Below are 19038 nucleotides of genomic sequence, written 5' to 3'. Positions count from 1 at the left end.
CAGCAATGCTTTTCCAGCCTCTCTATAGTCCACCCAGACCCCCTACTTGGAACCAGTGGGTAATATTCACCAGAGCAGGCTGGGAGAAATGGCCCTTTGAAGGACAACAGAGCTGTGGCAACACAGTAAACTGTCACTGTTCCGGCATATTTGAATACTGTTTATTATAAACATTGCAAATTAGTATCTCTAACTGAGAAAAAATAAAATTGGATGCAAAAATACACTGGTGGTATATTGCATATACATATTAATACATTACAGAGTTTGCACAGTCATCAGGCATCTTCCTTCCAGACTGACTTTCCACAGACTGATACAAAAGTTGAAACAGAGGAGAACAGAAGAGAAAGGTCTCCAAATATACACAGTGCTGTTTTGGCAAGTGATTAAGTTCCCAAAAAAACTGTGCTGTAAGAAACAAAACAGAGTTTCACAAGAGACCCGTTTGTATTTTCACATCTTATCTATCTCACAGCACAAGGGGAAAGAGTGAGCAAGAGAATGGTGACACATACAGGGTGCTCAGTATGTATTGATGACATTTGAGACCAGTTCCACACCCCACTCAAAGCCTGCGCTGTTAATGGGGTGTTGAAGTCCTCTCCTTGGTAAGGAGGACTTCAGTAATATCCAGAGTGTTTTATCAGCTGCTGGCTTAACCCAGACAATCCATTGCAATAGGCAGCTTGCTCCCAGCCTCTGTTTGAGGGTCCCTCTGTGCATATGCAGTCAATGGGGTCACTGCCAGGGGCCCAGCTGCTCCCACCTCTTAGAGGGGGAGGAAGCACACGCTCTCCAGGGCCAGTTCTCCATTAGAAACCCCAAGGCCCTGCTGCTGCACTGCTGCTGCCCTGAGTCAGAGCCTGCAGCTGCCCCAAGGGGACTGGCAGGAGCCCTGCCACAGCTGAGCTGCAGCTCCTCCTCCCCAGGAACCTGGTGTCTCTCCCACCAGCCTAACACAGCCTACCCTGCCTGGCTCTGAGGAAGGCAGATGGATTGCAAGCATGCTCACATGGGACTTTCCCAACATTTCGAGAGTTCATGGGATGCTACACATGTCTGAAGGTTGGTTTCAGTTTTTGTTTCCCTTCAGTTCCTTAGAGGATAAAAAGCTACATAGGTGGCGCCTGCTTGGTCTGTGATGTGGCCTTTGTGGCACCCTGAGAGGTAGATGGAGTTCAGAGCTCCAGGGCAGTGTCCAGGCAGAGAATGTGGTGGCACCAAGGAGACCTCTGAGGGAATCCATGACTGGTGGGAAGAGCAGCCCTGGTCTTTGAGGGCACTGCACCTCCCATGGGTGTACCCTGTGCCCAGCCCCCACATGGAGGACGATGATTCCCACAGAGATGCTGAGCACCAGACTGGGACAAAGCTCTTTCCATAGGAAAAGGTGGCAGTGTGTGCCATGCATTGCTCCAGGAGCTGGTCTCCATCCCCAGCTCACCCCACAGTTCAGCACAGGGCAGTGCCAAGGCATGCCTTGGTCTAGGACACGTTGATGTTGGAGAAGAGCGGGGCCCTGGGCTGTGTGGACGCTGTGCTGTCTGCCAAGTAGCCCAGGATGCTCTTGAGTTCACTGCGTGACAAATTGGCTTTGATGTGCAGGAACGCTTCCAGGTGCCTTTTGCTGTGGAAAAGAAATGGGCAGGTGTTATTTCCTCCCACACACCTCCACGTCAGGGCCACTGCACCAGGATGTGGCTCCCACCCTGTGGCATGTACTGATGTCCCCTGTGGGTGCCAGCTCAGTATCTGGCAGTCCTACACAAGACCCTGGACTGTCCTGGGACGTTTGGGGTAGGGAAGGGAATCTCCAAGGTAAAGGAGAAAATCGGGCCAGAATTTGGAATATATCAACAGGCTTTTATTCATATCTTCCTTTGCTTTCTGATAGGACTGGGATTGCCACAGGCAGGAAGGCAGCCCCCACCCAGGTTTATAGGCTCAATTTATATGAACCTCCCCTATATTCATATTTGACTGCTTTCTGGCTCAATTAAAATTCCTTATGAGGATTAGCAAATCTGTTTCAGCATCTCTTACCGGATGTCTGGGTATGTTGTGGCGAGTGTTGCAACTTCAATTTTAATAGCACCTAAATCCTGAAGTCGGATTATTTCAGCCAGTTTGGGGAGTGCTGAATTCAGCCATGTGGCTTGAGATCCCTGGAAGAAGAAAAAGTGGTTAGCAGGACGTCATAGGGGTGCAAACTGCCCCCCACCCCAGGAGCTGCCCCCTGAGGCTGTTTCTTGGCAAGTGGAAAGGACACAGCAGTGATTTTAGGTGCCTCACTGTTTTCAGTGCTGTTTCTGCTTCAGGCAGCCTTGGAAAAACTGGATTAGCTTTTTGATGGTTTTTAATCCTCTCAGACAAGTGGTGTGTGGTTTGCCATAAGACTGAGACTTCCACATCCACCTCAGCAGGTTCTATCTGCTCATTTCCTTTTCCTTGGGTTTCTGCACTGCCTGGTGTGTGTACCAAGGTCTGATGGGCCAGGTGAGTTACTGCCACGTGCTGCTCTGCCCCAGCTTCAAACACAACCCTGCCTTTGGCATCTCCAGGTATCGCCAAAATCGGGTAGAAGCCCCAGCTAGAGCTTTTTCCTGACCACTGGAATTTCCAAGGTGCAGCTGCCTGACCTCCTACCCACTCTGTGTGAAACTCAGACTTGTTCCTTCTCCGGTCAAACATGCATGGGGTGATGAAGGACAGGTTTTGGCTTAGCTGATAGTTTTTTTTGCAGGCAAAATTAGAGGCATGGAAGGAGGGAGATGATCTCAAAGGACAGAGAGGGATGTTCCAGCTGTGGCTCTCATGGAGAAATTCCTTGCATACCACAGGACCCCCACACTGCCTGCTTTAGTCCCTGGCTGACCTAAAAGCTGCAGTGTGGGGGAAATCAAGGGTGAGAGGAAACCCAGACTCCATGGAAGCTGTACTGAAACTGGAAAAGATTATCTAAGTCTTTTGACCCTATTAATATAAACCTTCGAAAGGGAACTGCGTGTGGGACAAAGGAAGATGAAATCATGTCTCTCCAAGCAGGGAGGGGCACGCTGCTTACAGGGGACCCTTTCTGCCTACAGGCATTTAGAGACCTCTTTCTGCCTAAGGTCCTGCCTTCCAGGAAATTAAGCTGAGTTGAAAAGGTTAACAGAAGTTCTCAGAGTTACTTTCCTGTTTTTCAGTGTGTCTGTGCCCTGTGCTGAGTGTTCATGGCAAGCATTCACGTACATTGCTGGTGCAGAAGGCTTCCAGGTCAGCAGCATTCTTGGAGATGTGTTGGGCCAGAGTTTGCTGCTGTGCTGGAGTTTTCAGGCTGACCTTCCTCTTCAGCAGCCTCACAATGTACTCTTTAACCAAACGGGCGTGGATCTTCTCAACGATAGCCTGTTGGGAAGGAGAGGAGGGAATCATCATCCATCCCTCTTTTGCTTGGGGGCATAACAAACCATGTGTGTGGATGGAGGACAAAACCATCCTGGGTGCTGTGAGACATGCCCCACCAATGCCTGCTGCAGATTACACAGCAGGAACAGCCCTGGTTGCCAGCCTCCCAAGACCGGTTCTGGCACATCCTAGATGCTGAGAATTTCTTTGTGCTCTAATAATAATGGGAATTTCCAAATGTTGTTTCCTTCTGGGAAGAGTTTAAAGTGCAGAAAAGATCTCCATGTGCTAGAGGAGTGACAGTATTCCAGAGAAACAGGAATTCATGCTGCTCTTCCTGTTCTCTCTAACACATAAAACATGATCATTTGTCCCAGCTACTAAAAAGACAAAGACAGGAAATCAAATATTGTCTTATATTATGAAATTTCATATATATAGTCCAGCACCAGTAAGGATGTGGTTCTGGCTCAGTTCTCTGGGATTTCTCCCAGTTGCATCCAACTCCTCCAGTCCTCAGGGCAATCAAAGGAGCAATGAGACCGAACCATGCAACTGTGTCTGTGCTTCAAGATTGCTGAACCAAATCTGTACATAAAGCCACGTGTTGGGTGGTCTCTAAAGCACTTTCTCTGCATCAGGGGTGGTTTGCTCTGCAAACAGTGCAGCAGAGCTGCAGGAGTCTGCTTCTGTCAGAGAAAGGTAACATTTACGTGCCTAATCTGGGTAAACTGCATGCTGATGGAAACCCTGTCTGAGAGGCTTCTTGGTGCCAGGCCAGCTCACCAGAGGTCAGGGCAGCTCAAGCTGCAGAGGATCATAGCTGAAAATGCAGTCCCAGCACCCCAGAATCCCTCCAATAGTTCTCTTGGACTTACATGGTAAAATGGGTCCTTTAAGGTCTGGAAGTCTGAAATATGTTTGCTGGTGGTTTTAATGATCTCATTCATAATTTCACTGCTGGAATCCCACTTATTCTCTGTAAACTTCTTGTACATTGGCTGAAAAAAAAAGAAAATTTCCTAAATTACCTCGAACAAATTCTATGCACATGTGTATTTGTCATTTCTACATATAGAGTATCCCATGTAGCGAGAGCGTGGTGTGTAGTCCTGTGCAGGGTGTGTGGTGATGCCTTACAGGGACAGGGGAACAAGGGGCTGTGTCCCCATCTGGGCTCTTCATGATGAAGAAGACCAAGGGCTTGAAAGGTTAATATTGGAGGTGTTTTTATTATTTCTGGTTTTGTTTTTTTTTTTCCCCTCACCATCTTGTCTGATTATCAGGGGAAAAAAAAATGAATCTTTATGAGATGTTTTCAATCATAATTTTTCTCAGCCACAGTAAATAAACATGAAAAGGAAAAAATCGCACCCCTGTTCTCTCGTGCCTTCCAAAAGGCTCTACAGAGAAAGCAGGAGAGATTGTGGCTGAACACTCCTGACTCCTACACTTCCTTTTCCTCCACTAAAATTGCTTAACTTGAAAAGATTGTGTTATATAAACAAACAACAAAAAAAAAAAAAAAAAAAAAAGGAAGCCAGAAGTACAGAAATGCCCTTCAGGTCACCTTTATGGAGAAGCCAAAAGCTGTGTAATTGCAGTTTATGCCATTAGTGATGTTTTCCTACAGTGTGGAGAGCAAATAGCTGCAGGTTGAGACTCTCCCTGCTGTAGCTGTTGTCTCAGATGCCATCAGCAGGTTTATGTTCACCTGCACAGTCATGCCCATGTCACTGCACCCATTTTGCCTGCAGGCTTGAGGACCAGCTCAAGGAGAGCTTCGTGGGAGTTTTCCAGCAGCAGTGTGGGCTAGGACCAATCCTGTCCCTTCTGAACTTGGCTGATTAGAATCAGAGATTTGAGCAACAGATAGCACGGCAGGAGAACATGCCCTGCCCTGGTATCAGCTGAGCCATGGGGCAAGAGGATGTGGGGCACAGATACGGTACCTTCAGCTGGGCAAAGAGCTGTTGAAGCAGCACATCAAAGCCACTGTTTTCAATATCAGCGAGAGTGCTGAGGATATCAGCTTTACTGTTGTCCTTTTCTGCCACGTATTTCTCCGTGTATTCTCTGCAAGAAAATACCAGCCAGGTCAGAACAGTCTATCCTTAGAGGAGAGAGAGAGAGAGAAATTCAGAGGTCTCTAAACCTTCTGCAGGCAGATGGACCTACATTTGCTCACTCGGGAGTACCTCCCCTCTATACATTGCCTGTAGAGGAAGGAGCAAAACCTTTTCTTTTGGACCCTTACCTAAAATTCCAGCAGTTGTTTATATTTGCAATCAGTATAGGCTTGTAGTATGTGTGCTTCTTGCTTTTCTCCTTGAAGTCTTCAAAGGCATCCCTGTAGCTGGAGGGGAGATGGGAAGAGGAGAAGTGGGTGAGTGGTTGCCCAGGTGCTGTGCCAGCCCCACTGCCCACAGCCCCTCCCCACCTCACCTCCTCAGGAAGGCTGGCAGCTCCTTCAGCAGCCGACGGGACAGCTCCTCACCCACAGCCTTGCTGATGTCCTCAGCTCGCTTCTGGCTGCTGTAGATGCTCTAACAAACAAGTGAGATCAATTTGAAATGTTGCCTGCTCCAAAAAGGCCAGGTTTGCTGGGTAAAAGAAGCTGCATATCCTTTACTGAGAGCTGCACCCAGCTCTCCTGCATCCCCCCCTGCAACTGATCCAGGGACCACACAGAGCAGCTATAGCAGCTGAGAGGTTCAAAAGAAGCATGAAGAAAATCTAGACAACAGCTGAGAAAGTAGGGAATTTCACACTTGGTTTTGTCTCTTCTTTTTTTTTTCTTTTTTTTTTTTCTTTTTTTTGAATGTCATTAGATTGCCCTTAAATGAACAATTTAACCACAATAACCTCAACACATGAGAGGTTTATTTTTTAAAAATAAACTCAACTAATCCTCTGCAGCCAGAGGATGGAAAGGGGCAGCTCTGCCTGTGGCACTTTCCCTGGGAGGAAGAAAGAGACTCCCCATTTCTCAATCAACTGAGCCTGTCTCCTGTCTCTCTGCTGCTGGTGATGCAGAAGAAATTGCACAGGAGAATGAAAGCAGATTTTCTTTTTGTTTTGTTTATAGAGGCGTTTGCCTCTGTCCCACGGTACACCAGGCCCAAGACAGACCATGGTTTTGAGCTTCCCTGTACCACCCACCTCTGCTCCCACTCTACACAACTGGCTTGGCCTTTTCCTTTTCTGCACTGACCGTAGTTGGTCTCAAATCCTAAGTAGGTAAAAGATGCAATTGTTTATTTTTAAAATAGCTCTGTATTACCTGGATAACAAATATTCCTAGCAGTTCACTTTGAAAATGCCCATTTAGCTTCTCTGGTTCCTTGTCTTCTTTCCATCTTTGGATTTCTTTATCTAAACATCTGCTCAGTGAATTTTTGACAGTAACCTTTAGGGAAGGAAGAACAATGGCATTTACTACAACATGGATGCAACAGCTCCTGCCTCATGCAGGTTTTACTCACCCACCCACCTTTTGCCCAGCTCAGCACACTTTTTCCTCAGCCCTGGCTGGGATATAAAGGTTCCTTGTTAGGAGATGCTTGACCCATGACTTCACAGCAACAAGGACAACTCCCTCACGATACCCACCTACACAACAGTGAGTTGAGTATTTTAAGGTAGGAGTGAAGATCCCATCACACCTCCACATCTGGGGGATCAGGAGGGCAGGGAGGGGAGCGTGGGTAGGAAGATTGCAGCAGCTAAATGTGCCAGAGCCCAAATTCCCCCAACCACACACTGTGTGTGTCACACTCAGAGCCACCTGCTTTTGCAATCCTTTTTCATGAGCTCTTCTGACGCCACACAAGCGCTGAAGAGGAAAACAAAGTGCTCTCAGCTTTTCTCTGCTCTGACCCCTCCGTGCTGCAGTGAGGCTTTGGAAATGGTCTGTGCAGTGTCTGGTATTGCTGATCCCCCAGTGTCCTGTTCATGAGCTTTGCAGACCTCACACCACCTCTTCCATATGCAAACCATCACATCTAAACTTGGAACTCATCTTCTCATTTTCTGCGAATTCCAGCCCCAAACGCCAAAAGCACTAAGCTATGGGAGTACTGTAAAAGTGGCTTCTTGTTTCCATTAAGGGAAGGGTGATACAAAAAACAGAGCAACTTTTATTTTCTGCAGACCAGGGGATTCTCCATTAAAGAGATTTGTCAATACCAGATCTCCATGCTTTGCGCTCACCCAAGGTCTGGCACTTCTGTAGAGACCAGGAGTAATCCAAGATCCTTCAGAGATTCCCATGAGAGGGATCGTAAATCCCTCTGGAGATTTATCAGACAATTAGAAAGCTGCCCATAAAGATCTCTTGTTGGATTTTCCCCCTGTTGCTACCACATGATTTACAAGAACAGAGCAGTTCTTTTCTCATGGCTCCCAGGGCTAAGCAGAAGTTTGCTCTGCAAGTCCCATCTAGCAGAAAGGTGACCTGCTCCCCAAAAACAAACAAAAGCTTTTGCTTCTCCCTGGAAGGGTGTGTGATTCACTGGTGAAGAAGTTGTGTGTGCAGGACAAGTCACAGCTTCTCTGAGGAGTCATATGGGAGCAGTGAAGGGAAGAAGAGGAGTGTCTCAACCTTTCTTACCTCTTCACTGTCAAGGTATTTCTTTTCAAGCTCTTTGCTCAGACTTGAAGGCAAAAGGCTTCCAAGCTTAACTTTATCCAACTCCATGGCTAAAGCATGATCTTTTCTCATGTCTCTGGAATGAAAAAAGCCAAACAATTGTATTTTCCAAGGACAGTGTAATTCAAGACAGATGTTGATGCAAATCACTAACACTTTTTGAGGGTATCAGTGAAAAAACAGATGGAAATGTACATTGTCCTCAGTCTAGGCAGGACTTGGAGAAGCTGAATGAATATGTGCCAGGGGTGAGACCTGTGAGGGTGGGACCACAAGCAACCCTGTGAATGGAGTCATGGTCTGTCAAACTCCTGTACCAGCCACTGTGCTCAGGTGGGAATGGGAGACCTGAAGCAAGCAGGGGAGTATAGCCCCTGGAGATGACCTCTCTCCATCCATACAGAGAGACAAACAGATGAAAAGCTGGTGTTTGATGGCTGGGAGGTGGTCCCTCAGCAGACACCTGGATGTGGCCTCTAGGAACACAACCAAAGCAGCTGCTACCCTGGCCAACACTGTCCCCAGTGCTGGGCTGAGCCCTACTCCTCACAACTGCTCACTTCCAAACACAGGCTGGTTCAGGCCTGAATATCCTGAACTAGAGCACAACACTGGCTGTGGAAAACTTCCGGGATCAACACTGAATCATTACACTCATCAGTGAAACACGAAAAGGAAAAAGTGGAGCTGAATGACCTTGGAACAGAGGAAACATTGCTGGTGTCTTTACTGGTTTCCACCTAAGAAGTGAAAGCCCTCAATTCTCCACCCAGGATATTAGCCACAACAAACAATGTTTTCAGTTCAATAACATACAAAGTTTATGGGGACTCTTGGCTAATGGTGGCCTCTCACAGGGGAGCACCCCTGGCTCTCCTAAAGGTAAGGAAAACATAGACTGTGGGTAGCACATAAGCAACATCCTCCATGCCCAGAATAATTGCATCTCAGGCTGTTCTATTTATTGACTGCCCTCTGGTACAAAGGGCTGAAATTTCCAAATTTTGCAAGAGTGAGTCCAGGTCTGCAACTGGAATAGATATCAAGGCAATGAACTTGACCAATTTACCCCACAGATGAAGCCCTAAACATTTGTGTGTCTGTTGCTCAGAAGCCAGAATGGTGAAACAGCCCTTCATTTACAGTCTAGCAGCCCTGAGAGTGTCCCTTCTGGCTGTTCTGGCCAGGACTGTAAATCAGCACATCATCAGTAACACCAGTAACTTAGCCAGGTGCTGGACTGCACCACAGTAATACTAACTCATAAATCAAGCAAATGCCTGGGTTTAAAGCCAATGAGCCTGTTTTGATTTCCAGGGGCAAACATGTATAAAAGCCCACTTACTTTGGATAAAAGTTGTGCACCCATGAAAGAAGAAGGTAAATATCCTTGTCTTCCAGATGAGACTCAGCATTTTTCTTTGCCTGGGAGGCAAAATAATTGTGGTAGAGTTCTGCATATATGCTGAACACATTAAACTCAGGAGGATAAAGTTTGTTAATATACTTGGCAACCACGGTCAAATCTTCTTTCATTGTCTTTCCCATGTGCAGGAGGTTCTGGCCAACTGCAGAGAGGTTCTCAGTTCTAGGAGTATGGCTTGTGTCTTTCATTCGAGCCTCTACCGACTCCTTTACTGTAACCATCCAGAGCTCTTTCCATTTTCTAGGTCTAAATTGCATATTTTGGTCAGATGGATTCTCTGACATGTAGTTCTGATCTTCTTTCTCCTGTTCTTTCAGAGCCTCCACTGCCTGCTGTAGCAGATCTGGGTTGGTTTTTGCAAGCAGCACAGAATCCTTCAAGGTGCTGAAGACTTTGTGCTTCAGAACTTCATAGACAGACTCGATGTCTTTCTGGCTGGTGTTCAGTCCCTCCTCACCTTTGCTAGACAGGCTCTTCTCCAGGGCAAACAGATGTTGAATGGCATCACAAAGCTTTTGCTCTCCAAGGAGATCCATGACTTGTTTGACTGGTGAAAACAGAACAGCCTTTCTTTAACCAAGAGTGAAAATTTAGACTTATGTTTCATAAAAAATGATGGCTCTGGAATCTTTTTTAAAAAAATGCTTATACTTCCAAAATGCTAGCTCTTGGGCTCCTACGCCATATAGAAAGTCTGTTTAATTAAAGATCAGATTATTTCTAGCTTGCCTTTAACTGGGGCAATGGAAACTTGAATACCCATCACCAGTGTGTTACATATGGGCAGCTATTCACGAGCCACCTATAATTGTTTCCAAAATTTAGCCTTGTGGAGTTAGTTATTTCTCATCTCCCTTCCCATTAAAATGACCTCAAGTCAGAAGCATGGCATTAAAAATAATGTAGACAGAAAGATGTATCTAAAGATGTGCTGAAGGAAATACCACATGGGTTTTCCAGAAATAGATTTGGCACAACCTGACCTGAGAAATTGTTTGGGAGGACACATTTAGCAAACAAGACAAATACAACTGAACTGTCTTATCTGAACTACAGCCAGTTACTTGAGACAGGGAAACCTGGGAAATTATTAGTTAAAATGGCGAAGTTATATAAGAAGTAAGTTTTGTTAGGTGTGTAATGTTTGCATGGAGGACCCTGGGTGGAGAAAGCTTAATAGTATTCATGAAACTCATCTCACTTCATTTATCCTTAAAGATTGTGGCACAAAAACTGGGAGTGCCCTTTTGGCATCTGCTGATTGCACAAAGTTCAGAGACATTATCGAAACTGAGGGCTTGGTGTATTTTACAGGAACAATGGGATAACTTGAATAGTAAATGGACTGAAATTTAATGGCACAAAACACAAGATTCAAATGCAATAGAACAAAAGTTGCTTAGCAACAAACAGGATTTTCTGCTGCAAGCTGGATGTGAATCAGCTCGAGATGGAGGAGGAAGAGAGACGCCTGGAGAATTAGTAAATCCTTACTGGGAGGTGGAAGTGAACATGTCAGTTACAACCCCAGGATGTACTGAGTGAGAAATATCCAGCTGAGATAGGAAAATAGGAATATATTGTACCACATAATGGTGGTGTCTCATCTGAAATATTTTCTGCAATTCTGGCTGCTTAAAAAAAAAAAAAAAAGACATTGCAGATGGGGCAATGGAGCAGTAAGACCCAAAGTACAAAAGGCTTGTTTTCAGCAGCAAATTCAAGGCCAAGAAGGAAAACCACCAGTCAGGGAAAGCATTTGATACGTGGGGAGAGAGATGCCAATTAGACAGGTAAAGGCTTGGAAATTAAATAATTTGTACTAAAACAATGAGACTTTGTAGGAGGAGATGGAGGAACAGAGCTGAGAGTTATACCTTGGTTTCTCACCCACCCCCAGTTCTCTGTGCCCCCATGGGAAGCAGAAATAAGTTTTGTTTTGGATGGAAAACCTGCAAATGGACAGCTCCTCAAGGACTGTGCCATTGGTACTAAAAGACTAGGACTTGAGGTCATGTCTCCCTCAGCCCAATTTTCCCCAGGCTTTTTGGAAAAGTCACTTCAATCTATCAGTACCTTTGTTTCCCTAGGGGACAATTCCCCGCCTCATGCAGCCCCTCTAGAGGAAACTATGGCCCCTGAAATGGGGCAAGGAGGATGGAGGAGCACTTACCACTGGGTGGCTTGTTCTTTTTAACTATTTTAAATGCACTTTTAAGCATTCCCTTTATTCCTTTGTTTCCCTTCTCAGGGCTGTCCCCGGCAGAGATGCAACTCTCATTGCTCGTGATGGAAGAGGCACGTGAAGCTCTGCAGGCTGCCTCTGGCCTTTCTCTCATCTTCTCCTGGTCCCTGGACCAGATCTCATCTGCAGAAGGTTCAGGACAGGCAGGGTCTTGCTCAGCTACTGATGGTGAAGTGTTTTGAAATGGCCTGTTTGCATCAATGCAACCCTCCGATCCACTGCGTATTCCAAAAGGACTACTTTGGAAAAAAGGTAACATTTTCATCATTTTCCTTTTAGCCTGTAAATTTCAGGAAAATAAAAAAAAAAACAAAAACAAAACAACAGATTATAACAGTTAGGAAGAAAAATACCAAGCAGAAAGTGTGGCAAGATATATATGTGGGCAACATGGAGAATGTTACACATCTGGTGTGAGCACAGGAGAATTTCTGAGCAACACCATCCCAACTAACGTCTGGTCTAAATTAGAGAAAAAGCAAAGACCCATTTTGAGGGTGATGCAGATGTCCTGAAGAGACCTTGAGCTTGTCAGGCTCTCCCATTGGGATGCTGTGTGACTATGGACATGAGCATGGATGGACACATGAATGATGTGGGTGGGATAAGTGTCCTGTGCCTTCAAAGCAACCACAAAACTCTCATACTCTTACATGGCATCGAGATCAATTCCCACCTTGCTCAGGGCCTTTTTTTCCTGATCTGTGCTCAAGGTAAGTGGGAACAAGGCCCGAGGATCAGGGTAGTTTAGCCTTGTTTAAACAAACATGATCCTGCCAGAGGCCTGCATTACCACCAACACACTTACACTACAAATAATTAACAACAGAAATTTGTTATTGTTACAACTTCTTCTCAGAATTCATATTTAGAATTATGTTCCTCTGTAATTCAATAGATTGCAAAATATTTATTTGCATAACTATAACCATTTGTATAATGATTATAATTATGCAATTATTGTAAATAAATAAAGTGACTCATAGTTTCCAGTCCTTATTCTAATAATGCTTTATTTAAAGTGACTTTCTAGGAGACTGAAGCACATCTGTATGAAGAACTTTCAGGCAAGTTTTGGTTTACTTGTACTGAGCAATGGCAGAAAAATTAGACTTCAAACAAATGAAGAATTTGGCTTCAGTTATACAGCCAAAATGTGGTGATCTTCAAATACCTTTGCTGAGTTTATAATGTTGACATGTGTCATGCTGATACAAAATTTGATACTTATTTCTGGGAAAACTTGTTGGAAGACTGTGGCTTTTCATTCTAAGTTATACAGAGAGCACTGAGAGCCTGGCTTTGCTGAGAGCTTTCCTCCCTGCTTTGGATGCCAGGCAATGTTAAGGATTAGTAAAGCTATTACCTTCTAAACACAGCAAATACAAAAACTCATTTGGGAAGGAGTTCTGCTTGCACAAGCAAGCAAAGGGGGCCTGCAGACCAGAGCTCAGCTGACAAGAGCTACAGAATAGCTGGAGCTGGAAAGGACCCACAATGACCACCAATTCCAACTCTGAAGTGAATGACCCATACAGGGATTGAACCCACAACCAAAGGCATTATTAGCACCATACTCTGAACTAACTGAGCTAATCCCAGGTTAGCCAGCAGTTGTGCCATGGCTGAATCTGTGCACATACATCTCCCTAGCACAGGTACTGAGGAGCAGAGGGGGAAGGAAACCCCCTGCAGTTCACTCCAGCCATGCTAGTCAGGATGCCCCACTAGAATCCTGAAAGCAGTGGAAGAGAGTTCCTTTTTGTTACATTTCCATACAAAAATACCCAGAAAAACAACCAACCAACCCCCAAAAAAATCATGGCAACAGGCATGCTCTGCAAGTGCATGACTTGCCTGGTTTTTGTAAGGCTCTTTTCGTAACCTGCATTTCCCGTACAACACTGCGCTTAGATTAATTCTGCCAAATCTTTTCCTTCCTGTTTGTTCAAGCACAGACTCAGACTCAGCTGAGTCCTTTCTCTCTCTCCTATTATTTCAAACAAAGCATTATTGGGTTTTTTTTTTTGTTGTTGTTGTTGTTTGTTTGTTTTCTAACCAAAGAAAGTACGTCATCCTTTCCAAAAGGCTAAGGTCTTTCATTTTAATGAATAATGATCACAAAGGTGGACTTTGAAGTTTTGATTCTTCTTCAATGCCAAGATAAATGCAATAGATCTTTGAAAAGCATTGAAGTGACACTACACATACAAGACTCCATAAGGGAATGATTAAGCTGGTTAGAAGCTGAGTTGTTAACATCTATCAGAACTTTGTTGTGGTAGTGCTCAAAAAAAGCCAGCCTCAAGCACCTATGTAAGGCTGTCAATGCTCTCACATTTGGCCAGCTTGAACTCTTGCCCAGGGATTATCATGTGCCACTGCTGGTTGGCCTGTGTTTGTATCTGCAGCAGGAAAAACCAGTAAACCCCAGCTCCCACTTCTGCCTTGAAATGCAGACCCAGTCTTAATGTCAAGGGGTACCAAACAATCCCTGTCCATCTCTTCTCATTATTGTTAGATAACCAAGACCTTACTGTAAGAAATGCTTTTAAGAAACTTACAGAAAAAAAATGCCAGCACTTTCTACAAGAAATACTCAGCTAAAAGGAGGTGGTCCTGGTTACATCTGGGGTGCACAGGCAGGAGATGCTGTGCTAGCACTGCACCTCCTGCCTCTGTCAGCACGTGCTCCAGCCCAATGCAGCAGGCAGAACATGCCAGGAGCTTGGCTTTGGCTTGGACAGCTGCAGGCTGCTCCTCTATGCCTGTGCTCTTCTCACAAATCAAAGCCTGCTAAAACTCCAGCAAGCTTCTAATTTTTTTATCAGGAGAAATGCTAAATCATTTCCCAGAACTCAAATTCAAGCCTTGGGAAATGTAATGATTTGAGGTCAAGAGTTGACATTGTTCCCAACTCAGTATTATTACTAATTTACTGTTATCATTGTCATCCTCATTATTGTTATGTGGCAATACGGTTTGTGCCAGGGGAGCCTTTAGCTCCAATTATTTCTGACACAGCATATTCAGCTGCTGGTTTCAAACCAGAAGAGCAGCACAGCTCAGAGAGCACTCTCTGCCACCCCATCCAGATGCCCTGCAGCACTGGGATTGTGGTGCTGGGACTGCTGGTGTAGCTGTGGTGGGATACAGCGAGCTCTCTGCTGATCACAGCACCTACCTCTGAGTTGGAGTTTTCTGGGGTGGGCAGCAAGGGCAAGGGATACACTTGGAGCAGAGTCAAGACACAGAAGGACCCAGCCTGGACTCTGGGCACTGTGGCTTCGCATTTCCTCCTCAAAGGAAACAACTTTAATGCAGAATGATCTCATTGGTTAGGGGTAGCTCATGGTGTGCCAGAGAGCACTCAGGGGAAGAGATTTATTAATTATCCCTATTCTGAATTTTTTTGCTGACCTGTTTCTTGACTTCTTTTTCCTGAGCTGCTGCCAGTATTAACAAGCATTTGTTTGGATTTTTGGTCCTCTCCAGCCTGCTGACATACTAGGTCATGAGGATTTATATCTCATTTTAGTGGATATTTCCCATTCTCCCACAGCCTCTCAGAAATCCAGAGTTACCTAGCAAAGTTATCTATCTGTCCACACAAGAGAATTGCATTGGGCCAAGCCATCTCTGAAGCAGTAGAGCAATGCAGGCAGTTTAATGTACCTCAGACCATGTGGGGACACCTAGTTTAGTGTACCTGAGACCACGCACTGACACCTAAAAAACCTGCTAATTCATCAAAGCAGAGTCCAAAAAGATGCCAGACTCAATCTCTGCAAGTTGGGAGCCCTCCTAGGAGGTGAGGGGTTTTTCCTACCATTTTTTTTAATCTGGGTTAAGTACTGAATGGAGACACCACAAATCTGGAGGCTACCACTTGGCTCTGCCAGGGAAATCACAGTCCACAGAAGAGCTGGGCCACCCAGTGCCCCGCCTTGACCCTCTACTGTGCTGCTCACATCCATAGTCCTATCTGCAGACCCCTGTGAGACACCCACCACCCAATATGTGCTCCAGCAGCATCCTGATGGTGGCCAAGTTCTGCTCCTAATGGGGAGCGGAGGGAAAACAAAACTTGTGTCCAGTAAAGAAGCCAAGGCAGGAACAGAACCTCCCCAGCGGACTCAATCCATGTGCCTTAGCATCACCAGGCACCCCTACAGGGCTGGGGGTGATGGGGAACCCAAGGGATTCAGGGGAATGGCAGTGGCAGAGCAGGGAGAGGACCCCAGGGCATCTCACCTAGAATGAGAGAGGATGCTTTAAGCCAGCATAAAACCATGCGTAGATACAGCTGTGCAGTGCAGCAGTCATTTCCAAATGAGAATCTGATTTCCCTAAATTACTGACACACACCTAAATACCATCCAGTAAACCATCATTTCCTGTTGTTAGTGAGAATCTTTCAAACAGAGAAGGAGAAAATTCTATATATACACTGTTATTGGAAAAAACACAGAGAATGCACTGTAATACCCTCATTTTTTCTTCTTGCTTCAAATCTGAGCAGCATAATTTTGAAGTGTTGCTGCAACCAGCAAGAGCAACCAGCTGCTGCTGTCTAGAGTTTGTTTTCATAATACAGTTCCAAAGCCAAATCCTTCTTTAAGGCCTGGAGTTTGCAAAGTTCACTGCTAGAGCTACCAGCAACTGAGAAGATAAACAAGTTCCCTGGGAGCTTCTCTCTGCACTTTCAAATTCTTTGGCTTTCCAGACATCTTTGATAGAGAGGGTCAATGAAGCAAACCCAAACCTGAGTTCTCTGCTCCCTTGTATTTGCTTTATCAGAGCTGAAAAGCACAGCTGACACTTTGGAGAGTGTTTCTTCAGGTTTTCTGTCCTGAACTTGGGTGTCAAAGTGAGGCACCATGGCTTCTAGATCAGCCATATGCTCCAGGCACAGAAAGTCTCTTCCTCACTTTGTAGCAGCCTCAGAAAGATATTCTACTTTGAACACACCAAGGATTCTAACCCTGGGGCCAAATTTTTCAATTTGTGCTGAGGAGCTGATGCAGTGGATATGGGGCTGCTGCACACAGACAGAAAGGAATTTCTACAGGCTTTTCAGTGCTCCGGGAAAAAGCAGGTCCTAGGAGCTGCGGGACATCCCTGACAAGGAAAAAGCAGTCACAGAAGGGCAAGCATGGCAATGCAGAAATGTGCCAGCTAGGCACAGTGACCCTGGCAGGGTGCAAGTCACAGGGGCTGCCCAGGGCCATCCCGGGTCCAGGCTCTGAAATGGTGTTTTTTCAGTGCAGCCAAACAGAGTGAATCGCAATCCAATTACTTTCCTGTGGTTTGGGGGAAAATCATTTCCTTTAAATAGAGACAAAGAAGAGAGGGCAGAAGTGCCACACTGGATCTGGAATCCAGTGCCAAATCGGGGTTTAGGACGCTTTGGTGCCCAATACCTACATCTGGGTTTTGGGAAAGGTGTTGGAAGGCAGAAGGGTAGGAAGGAGGTGAATGGTGTACAGTAGTCACTGCCTGAGCCTGTGCCCTGAAATTTAGGGCAAAAGCAGCACAAATGTTGTCACAATGGAATTACCAGGCACATATCCTTGCGCTGCCCTTGGGATATGCCTGGAGCTGCTGTCCTGCCAGCGGTCCGATTTATTCCCCATTCTGATAATTACAAGGTGGGGCTAAAACCTGTCCCTGTGCCCGGCAACCCACCCTTCAGCATGTGGCCCCTCGTTCCCCACTCTCGCACCCAGCAGAGAGCCCCCGAGCTCCCCAGCAAGTGAGCCCGGAGCGGGGCAGCGGCTCGGGAGAGGCGGGAGACGCCGGCCCGAGGGGAAGGGGAAGGACCCGAGACTGACGGACTTACTCTGCGGCGGCTCCCGGGCGGCGGGGCTGGACGCGGGCCAGCGGCACTGTCACTGTCACCGGCACTGTCAGAGGGTCTGTGCCCGGGGCGGGGGCAGACCGGCTATAAGGGGAGGAAGGCGGGGGCGGGACCAGCTGCTGGGAAACTCCAGTTGCACCTCCCCCCCGGGAGAAGGGAACTGAGAAATCCCCTCCGCGGAGAAGCGGCAGGCAGCGGAGCGCTTGGTCCCGAGGGTCTGTCCCTGCGGAGGAGCCCCGGCGCCCTGTCCCGACAGAGCGCTGAGTGCCGGGCTCTGCGCTCACTGCCCCAGGGCTTGGCTCTGACATGTGTCCCACTGCGGACTTGGAAATGCGCCGTCAAGGATAGAGCAGGTGCCTCCAAAAATGCCGTGTTCTGTCTGCACCTGGGGTGGTCGTCTCTGGGTGTGCAAACAGCCTGGGGAATGAGGAAAGGGACCTGAGACTCTTGGTCGACGGCAAGTTGAACATGAACCAGCAGTGCCCTGGCAGCCAGCAGGGCCAGCCGTGTCCTGGGGGGGATCAGGCACAGCATCCCCTCCCTGGCCCAGCAAGGAAGGAGATTGTCCTGCTCTGCTCTGCTCTGCACTGAGGCAGCCTCACCTCGAGTGCTGGGGCCAGTTTTGGGCACCACAATATAAGAAAGGCATAAACCTTTTAGAGAGTGTCCAAAGGAGAGCAACAAAGATGGTGAAGGGTCTGGAGGGGAAGCCATATGTGGAGCAATTGAGGTCACTAGACTTGTTCAGCCTGGAGAAGACAAGCCTTAGGGAGACCTCATCACAGCCCACAGCCTCCTCACAAAGGGAATGAGATGAGGCGGGCACTGATCTCTTCCCGATGACCATCAGTGACAGGACCCAAGGGAATGGCCTGAAGCTGTGTCGGAGGAGGTTTAGGTTGAATATCAGGAACAGGTTCTTCACCCAGAGGGTGGCTGGGCACTGGAACAGGATCCCCAGGGAAGTGGTCATGGCATCAAGCCTGCCAGAGTTCAAGAAGCATTTGGACAATGCTCTCAGACACATGGTGTGAATTTTGAGGTTGTCTGGCGCAGAAGTGGGTGTTGGACTTCATAATCCCTGTAGATCCTTTCCAATTCAGGGTATTCCATGATTCTTGAAAGCTTTGCTTTCTGAGCAGGGCACTGCCACCACTAGGCTGCTGGGGATGAGGTGCATGCCTGAAAGCACAGCTGCCTGTATCTGGGTCCTGCATCGTGCCTTCCCCAGAGCAGGGCTCACAGCACTCCCCAGAGACATGAATACCCTCCAGCACCTTCAGAGTGGGGATTGACTCCCTGCCTAGAGACTGAAAAAGACAGGTTTCCTTCCTTACCCCAAAGCCTCTGAAAGTCTGTGTTCTACTTGTGGGTGGGAGACCTCCTTGAGCCTTTCCGTACTTGAAGGGGGCCTATAAGAAAGATGGGGACAAAGGTTTTAGCAGGGCCTGTTGCAATAGGAC

The 19038-nt window shown here is 46.8% G+C and overlaps 1 protein-coding gene across 1 annotated transcript; it reads right to left on the bottom strand.

Annotated features, from left to right (window-relative positions):
- Window positions 1-222: 222 nt before the first annotated feature.
- On the bottom strand, window positions 223-17952 carry TNFAIP2 (TNF alpha induced protein 2). Its single transcript, XM_038139079.1, has 12 exons — window positions 17558-17952; window positions 11644-11995; window positions 9390-10017; window positions 8006-8120; window positions 6677-6802; window positions 5839-5939; window positions 5651-5749; window positions 5346-5469; window positions 4272-4394; window positions 3238-3393; window positions 2047-2168; window positions 223-1630 (listed from the first exon to the last, which is right to left on the bottom strand). The coding sequence occupies exons 2-12, from the start codon at window positions 11981-11983 to the stop codon at window positions 1489-1491; spliced, it is 2076 nt and encodes a 691-aa protein (XP_037995007.1). The 5' UTR covers window positions 11984-11995; window positions 17558-17952; the 3' UTR covers window positions 223-1488.
- Between the last annotated feature and the right edge of the window lie 1086 nt (window positions 17953-19038).

This window comes from Motacilla alba, chromosome 5, assembly GCF_015832195.1.
Source record: "Motacilla alba alba isolate MOTALB_02 chromosome 5, Motacilla_alba_V1.0_pri, whole genome shotgun sequence".
Classification (NCBI taxonomy): domain Eukaryota; kingdom Metazoa; phylum Chordata; class Aves; order Passeriformes; family Motacillidae; genus Motacilla; species Motacilla alba.
The sequence above is the reverse complement of the archived record's forward strand: the minus strand, read 5'-3'. Positions and strand labels throughout refer to the sequence as shown.

Coding starts and splice junctions, on each gene's coding strand:
- TNFAIP2 (XM_038139079.1), bottom strand. CDS start 11,983: ATGATGAAAATGTTACCTTTTTTCCAAAGTAGTCCTTTTGGAATACGC. Junction 5,470..5,650: donor AACAACTGCTGGAATTTTAG/GTAAGGGTCCAA, acceptor ATTTTCTTGCAG/AGAATACACGGAGAAATACG. Junction 1,631..2,046: donor ACAACATACCCAGACATCCG/GTAAGAGATGCT, acceptor TCTTTTCCACAG/CAAAAGGCACCTGGAAGCGT.